General features: G+C 43.5%; 1 protein-coding gene across 15 annotated transcripts in view; it reads left to right on the top strand.

Moving 5' to 3' along the window:
• Positions 1–383: 383 nt before the first annotated feature.
• The window catches only part of UBR5 (ubiquitin protein ligase E3 component n-recognin 5), an 86,939-nt gene continuing 79,252 nt past the window's right edge, over positions 384–8,070 (top strand). For 5 of the 15 annotated variants that reach the window (XM_061995775.1, XM_061995773.1, XM_061995771.1 and 2 more), the window contains exon 1: positions 384–740. In XM_061995775.1, the coding sequence (XP_061851759.1) occupies positions 679–740 (62 nt within the window). In that variant the 5' untranslated portion in view covers positions 384–678. Of the gene's footprint in view, positions 741–885; positions 1,384–8,070 lie in introns of those variants that run through there. The other 10 variants (XM_061995764.1, XM_061995768.1, XM_061995760.1 and 7 more) reach the window with 6 other exon arrangements.

Genomic DNA, 8,070 nt, shown 5'->3' with positions numbered 1-8,070 from the left:
AGCCTGCGGCGAGAACGCTCCCCTCAGCGCGGCAGGGCCGAACGCCTCAGCGACCAGAAGCTCTCGGCGCAGCCGCCCGGCGGCGGAAGGAAGCTGCCCCCTCCCCCGCTCCCGGGGAGGCCCCACCGCGGGGGGGGAAGGGAAGGCCCGGCCCGGCCGGCGCCTCAGGGAGCCGCGCGCGCCACCCCGCCCCCGCCCGCCGGGGAGGCGCTCGCGGGGGCACGTGGGCCCTTTACGTCTCTCGCGCATGACATCACCGGGCTCCGCGAGGCCGCCGCGACCAATCGGCAGCGCGCTTAGTGGAGGGGCGCCGCGCGGCGGCGCGCGCGCCAGTCAGCGCGAGGCTTACACGGCGGCCGCGCGCCACGGCCCCGCCCTCCCCAGCGCGGCGCACGGAGGGAGGGAGAAGGGGCCGCTGGAAGTTAAGATGGCGGCGCGTGCGTGAGTGCGGTGCGAGCCGAGCCTCCTCCCGGCGCCGTTGCGGCGGGCGCCTTCCTCCTCGCGCTCCGCGTCTCGCGCGGGTGAGCCGGGGACTCCGCCGACGGCCACGAGCGGCCCCGGGGGAGGGACGGAGAGCGAGCGCCCCCTCCCCCGCCGCCCCCCCCGCCCCCATTGTGTGCCCGGCCCCCGCCCGCCCGCCTCCCTCCGCCGGGGGGGGGGGCAGCGGCGGCGCGGAACATGACCTCGATCCACTTCGTGGTGCACCCGCTGCCGGGCACCGAGGACCAGCTCAATGACCGGTGAGGGGCAGGCCGTGCGGCGGGGGGCGGAGGGGAGGGGCCGGCCTGGCGGGGCTCGGCCCCCCGTGGGTAAGGGGAGGGGCCGGCAGCGGACGGAGCGCGGCGCGGCGGGGGCGCCCCGGGGGAGCAGGCAGCGACGGACGGCCCGGCACCCCCCCCCCTCCGCCCCGCCGCGCCGTGCCGAGACGTACCGCTGAGCCGCAGGGCCCCGTCGGGATCGTCTCGCAGGGGCCGGCGGCGAGGAGCGGTGCGGGCCGCTAGGCATACAGCCGGCCTCACCGGGCAACCGCCGCCGTAAACTTCGCCCCCCGAGATAGCTGGGGTGGGAGGCCATGACCTTCGCGGCGAGTCCACCGCCCCTCCGCGGCCCCGGCGGAGACTCCGGCCTGCAGGGGAAGTCCCGGCGTCTGCCCGAGGAAGTGGCTTCCCGAGGATCCCTGGCCGCGTACGAGGAGGAGCGAGAATGTGCCCACATTAATCAGAGCCGGAGCGAGGCAGACAATGCAGATGGGGGATCGCGGTGTGTGTGTGTGTGAGAGAGAAAGATGGGAGGCAGGATAAAGACGACATGCGCCAGGGATGTTACAGGCGCACGCACCGCCAGCATGCTCTGCCTTCCCCTTCGTACATGCGGTTTTTTAAAGTAAGAAAAGAGGCCCGGTCTCCAGATGACTGATTGTGCGCGGCTTGGCTGGGATAGGAAGGACAGCTAGAACAGAAGCACAGCCTGCTTGGAGACCTCATAGCTAACTTTGTGCTGGGTTGGGGGATGGAAATTGCAGTCTGAGGGAAAGCTAGGGTGCTTGGGAGAAAAGGAATCCGTGAACTAAATTTTCTTCATTGCTTGATATGTATTTGGCAGCACTCTGGCTGTCAAATATTTCTTCTGTGGTGATTACTAATGTTACAGCTTGTAAGTCTCACTTGTGCTCTCTGATATAGAAATTCTGCAGATACCTGTGACTATTCACCTTTTAATTTCTTATCGATTTGTGTGAGAATAAATCGAGATTTTAGTCATCACTGGGTACAAACCTATGTATTTTTAATAGTATAGCTATTTTTTTATACGTATTATTTAAATATTTATAAATCTTTAAAAATATGTGCTCTTGGTTATATACTGGCTTTGATCTTACCAGGTTTCAGAGTAGGTTAGGGTCCTGCTCACTTCCATTGTGAGTGGTAGTTGGATCACTTTTCCTAGGCCAATCTTTACTAAGATGTCTCAGTTAAAACACAAGCTGAGGGTTGAGGGCTTATGGTGAAGAAAACAGGTCATTGTAAAGATAAAATTTCTGCCAAATTACATCATCTATTCCCTTAGACAGAGAAAAGAAACTTCTAATGATAAAATAGGGCCAAAACCTGAAGTGTGTTAGTGCAGAGTGTATTTTTCTCTTAACCTGATAATATTTTCCAGGATCCTGCTTCTTAGGAGGTCTGCCCATTCCTAGAGGGATTGTTTGTTTTTTTCCACAGTAATACATTAAAACTTCACATACATCATCTTCCTTTAGAATGACAAACTGAGAGTTGATGCCGTTCTAGGAGTTTTTCCGCTTCTTCATTGCACTGTTTTGTTTTAGGGTAAGATCTAGGACTTTCAGCTTGAAAGGACTCTAGTGTTTTTCTTTGTTTTTAATGTTGATAAGCCCTTAGAAAATATTTAGCATGTAGTTATCACACTTTGCTCAGTGAAAGATCTCATCTGTTATTTTATTTAATGTCACCTCTTTCTTGACTTATTGATGTTACATATGATGCCCCTTCAGTCTTTTCAGTCCTTCCTATTTTCTGCTTCTTACCACAGCATCAGCTCTTACAACTTCTGTTTGATACAGGAAGCTTCATGATGTGTGGTAGTTAAAATATGGAGAAAGCTGCAGAAGTGCTATTAAGTAGTGACTTACTCTCAAGAATCAAGTGACTCCTTGATGTGAACTGGAAGTCATAAATTTCCACTTCTTAAATATGATTTTACTAGAAGCGCGGTAGCTGTGTATCAGAACTTGTAATGCAGTGAAATCAGAATGATTCATAAATAGGACTGAGGCACACACATATGTGCTGGAAATGCCAGTTCAATTTTATCAGTAGCATTGCTGCTTATTACTGTTCTGTCAATATAGATCAGGATCTGGATAGCTCGATATATTCTCATATATGTGCTCATAGAAGTTAGGATCTTGGAATATCTCATATCTCCATGATATTTCTTTCCCTTCTCACACTTAATAGGCTTATTTGAGTCTGTGCTGCAGACAATGGCCAACCCAAATTAGTTTGTTGTGGTTTTTTTTTTTTCCTGTCTGCATTTTGAGTGATAATTGCTTCTCAAAATCTGATTTTGGGACTGTAATTCTGCCTTGTATGCCTTCATTGTAATGAACGTCAGACATGATCAATTGTATTGCTTTCAGTAACAGACTTGCATTCCGCATCTAAGGAATAATCACATTTTAAACCACAAGGGGTTTATCTGTGCAATCCTTGGTTGTTCAGGATATAGGACACTTTTGGACTTCTATAATAAAGTATTTTATACATTATGCTTAATAACCAGTGCAGATATGTGAAGGGGGGTGAAGTGTGTTTGGAAGGCTTCTTTCATCTCTAGTATTGGATTAGGTGGTCCCTTCCAGCCCCTACCATTCTATTGCTCTGATCTTAAGCAGCCTCTGAAATGTGAGGAGGCAGGGTTTTTTTCAGTTAATTTGGGTGTGGTTTGTGTCACTGTTTTACACTTTTTATTAGATTGTTTGTATAATTTGTTATCCTTCTTATTTATGCAGCAACTTGGAAAATGGTAAAACACTTGGAAGAAAAAAGAAACCGTAGAACCGCAAATAATTGGGAAGACTGTTGAGCACACCTATTCATCATCTGAAAGTACTTAACTAGTGTTTTTGAAAATACTAGTTAATGTTGTACCTTGATGGTAGTTATTAGACCTCTCTCAAATAAGTTGAAGCAGTACTGGCTTGTTGATGTTGTTCCCTCAGATGTCTGGAAGCTAGTTGTACTGAAGAAAGCTTGGAGAGGACAAGGTTATATTTAGTTTTGCAGTTATATTAGCATTATTTTTTTAATGGATAGTAGGCTCAACTTTTGTTTATGATGAACTGAAGTAATTACTTTTTTTCTGATTAACTTGGATTTTTTTTCCCCCTAAGCAATTTGTTCTTTGCAAACTGAATATGAGAAGTTTAACATGAGAAAAATTTGGTATGGCTTGCAGTTGGAGAAACAACTCCAAAAAGTGTTTGGGATGTAAATAATTGATGGCTTTAATCTCTGAGAAAGAGATACCCAGCTTCTGTTGCAGTGAGCGTTAGGTTTTGTTGATTATCATATATTTTTTCTCCAGCATTGGAGACTTTGCTTTGTGAAGGAATTTGACACAACATTTCATAGACAAGTCGGTCTTAGTAAATTCTTCTAACTATATTTCTTAGTTTTATGTTGAGTTAGGAAGTGGGTGTAACCTTGACAAGTAACATTTCTTGGCTATTATGAAACTGCTCACAGGAGCAGTTTAACTTGCTGTTCTGTAGAATGAGGAGTCTTTCACCTAATATGAATGGCTTCTTGCACATTAACCTTCAGGGACAGGATTTATCTCAAGGCATTGTCTTTTATCATATTCTAAGAAAATTATTGTTAGCTAAGCCATTTAAGTCCTAGCATAATGTAAGATGCCATTTCGAAGTCGACACTGATGCAATGTCAATGTACTTTTTTCCTCTCCAATTCATAATGAATTTGTTTAAGTAGAGGGTGTTCTTAAGCAGTCACATGTAATAGGTTTTTCTTGCAGTAAGCTCTTGAAACAAGTAACATGACTCAGAAAAGTTTGTTCAAAGCTTCAATCAGTATTTCTGTACAGTCAGCTTTGGGGGAAAAAAAGAGTCTCTCCTGTTTACCTTAGTTTGTTTTTCCTTAATATTTTCAATGCATTTAATATTTGAATACTGCTTACTTTAGGCCACACCTCAACTGAAAATTTAACTAGAGCATTTCACATTGCCCACATTGTTTATACACTCTGACAATCAGTTTTTGTGGAAAAAGTATTTATTGAGAACATACCTCTTGTAGTCTGTGCCTGTATGTCTGGTAGCACATGTATCTGGACACATTGTTTCAAGGTAATATTGAAGCATTCAGCGCCTATGTGGGCTGCTGCTCCGGTGGATTTTCTTACCTCTGCTGTGCCCTCCCCTTTGCGTTTACTGATGAGCAAATCTGTTACAAATGCCAAGCAGATGTTGCTAGAAGGAGCTGGATTAGGGGATGGTGTGATTCTGTGCAGGGAGCCAGCAGGGATGTGGAGTTGGTGTCCTGATCCCACACATCTGTCAGAGCCATGTGCTGAGCCGAAAAGGGAGCTCCTGGTAGCGCAAGAGTGTCTTCAGCCCTGAACTCCCACTTCTGTATCCTCAGGCGTGCTGGGAGAGTCTGGTGGAGAGGAAGGCAGCCTTAGCATGAATTGCCTGCTGCTGTGCACATGTGAGCGGCATTGGTGCTCAAAGTTAGGGGAGAGAAGGGATTGACTGACTTGTTCTGAAAGAGAAAACCTGCAAGTCGTGTGCAGATGGTACAGTACTTTTAGTTCAAGTGATTAATTTTGTTGTTCTTTGAACGTTTTCTGATCTACTTTAGTAAAAGTGAAGTTAGCCTGCCACAAACGGGAATAGATGGTTTAATTACAGGGAAACCATTGCTAGTGTTTTCTCTGAGTTACGGTTACTTGATGAGACTTCTGAAATGGGAGAAACATTGAATTTTGTTTTTAGGTTCAATTTCTTGAAAGGATAAAATAAAAGAAGAGAATGAGGGAATGGTATGACTGTGGTGGCATTATAATTATCATCAGTTTCTTAGTTGGAAACACTTTTTTTTGAAAAATAGGCTTAGCTACATCCAAAGGTTTGCACCACCGGTGTGGTTATGCAGACCATTCTAGGATTAAGATTCTGTGCATTAAGATTCAATCTAATTTCAGTGTTGTTATTTAAAGATGATAATTTGGGAACAAACATCAGATGTACACATAAGCATCATTTCCTCTCTGATTGAATGTGAAAGGTTGCTTATTCAGAGGCAGATAGTTAGGCCTCTTTGGACTTTGCTCTGCCAGGGTCCTCTTCTGGTTGAAATTGTTTACTGTGTCCCAGACGCAGCTTTTTAGAGAAAATGCATGTAATGGTCTGTGAAGGTTCTTGCTGAAACTTTTCGAAGATGTTCTAAGTCAAAGTAATTGCTTTCATCTGACGGGAGGAGGTATGTTTTCCCCGCTTCTTACCTTGCACTAACTTTCTGTGTCTGATCCCATGGTAAAATGACTCAATTTGCTAAAACTATATAAAGCTAACCCTGGTAAAGTGAAGTATACAGTTTTGGGGGTTAGGAAGTTAAAATAGGTTATCTGCTGGTTGGGTGAGCATCAGATCAAGTGGATAAAAAAGGGGGAATTTTGAAAATGGCTGCAGGAGGGAGAGTTGGGAGTGAAGAACAGGGAAGAGGAAGCAGAGCTGAGTTCCTTCCATTTTGAAAGCTGCAAGTTTATTTTGGCTGCTGTAATGTGAAACTGTAGTGTGAATATGATCTGAGCTGAGAGTAGTTGTGACCTGTCACAAGGAATTTAGTAAAATAGTAATTGGGGCACAAATGTTGCCTCTTCTTTCCTTCTCAGATTATCTATAGGGTTTGAGCATGTTTATTGTTAAACCAATGATAAACTAAGAATAATGTAAGAAGATATTAATAGCCATATTTTAATGTTGGCAAAGCAAATCGGAGCTGTCAGAAAACAAGTTTTTAATTCTAAGAACAATAAGGTATCAGTCAATGACATTTATGTGCTAATTCTTGTAAAAGTTTAAATCTATAATCAATAGCATACTTTTAAGATAATTTTGGCATAACATGTACTTATTAGATGTTATAGTTGCCATGTAGGATACTTCGGTAAAGATTTGTAGTTAAACTGTAAAATAGATGTAAAGGTTATGACATTTTTTTCTTATTTAAATTTTACTAGATAACTGTCCAGTACACAATTACAGTTTTTACTTACTATAAAAGTAATTACAAAAGTTACTTAATGCTGGAGAAAAAATAATCCAAGATGTACCTAAGCAAGGCAACCTCTGCAGTGTGTTGTAGCTACATTTTTAAAGTTAGAGCACGGTTAATCATTCATGACTTAAATGAAATAGGTGGTATTATGTATTTGAAAAATACATAAAGAAGAAGAAGAAGGGTTTTCAAGGTAGTTTTTATTGTAGTGATTACAATAACAGCAGTCTAGGTAGTTGATTTGCAAATGCTGTCTGTAAAAGCTGATGTTTTGTTTCAGGAGCCACTTATGAAGAAGAAAACCATGTACAAAAAACTACTTGTGCTTTTCAGTTGCATAGAGAGTATTTTTTTTATTTTTTTTTTTGCCCTGAGCTTGAATTCAATGAAGTTCACTAAGGTTTTGGCTCTTAGTAACAACTTCACATAGAGGACTGCAGTAGCTGGCATCTGTGTATTCCAGAGAGAAAACATGGGGACAAGGCCTACTTGTAGGGCCTAGAGGATTTTAAATTGATTAGGGGAAATAATATTTAGAATGAGTATGCAAATGTAATTTTCAAGGTGCACATGCATTTCATCCAAAACTGTAAGCCTGTCAGTTTAAATGAAGATGGTCACAGCAATAGTTAATTCACTGCAGCAATAATTATGCAACTTTCAGATCTTAATTCTTTTTTCTTCCTGGCGTAGAACTATTTTGACAATAAGCTCTGCGCTCCACGTTTTAAAGTCTTTCTGTGCTTAAAAAAAGCAATGAACTGGCACTGCTGATTTTTGTCTTACTCTTCCCCTCCAAGGAAAATGAACTATTTTGTTTCAATTTAAAGAGCTTTTTGTTATATTTAAGAGAGAGCATGTATCAGCTCACTGATAAAGAAGTTTGCCTATTCTAAACACTTCAAACATACTGTAAAACTGAGTAGAAAGATATAAGGTAGGTGCACAGGTCATCTACATTTATGTAAAACTGCCACTTGGGTTCCAACTGAAGAGTGATGTAACTGTTGAATTTGCTATTTTTAAAAATGTTGTGTTCCTCTCCCAAGGGTGTCTGCTACTGCCAGCACTCGTCAGGTAGATAAATTTCTCATGGTAGATAAAATTCTCCCTGTCTTTCAGCAAATCTTAGCTACTGTGCTTAAAGTGCAGATGTTTTACAGTAGCAGTCCATATTGGTACAGAAAAGTTTTGAATATTCGTGTGCCACCCTATTGTAACACTCCAGTGTAATTACTGTGTTGCA

This window comes from Colius striatus, chromosome 4 (assembly GCF_028858725.1).
Source record: "Colius striatus isolate bColStr4 chromosome 4, bColStr4.1.hap1, whole genome shotgun sequence".
Taxonomy (NCBI): Eukaryota; Metazoa; Chordata; class Aves; order Coliiformes; family Coliidae; genus Colius; species Colius striatus.
The sequence above is the reverse complement of the archived record's forward strand: the minus strand, read 5'-3'. Positions and strand labels throughout refer to the sequence as shown.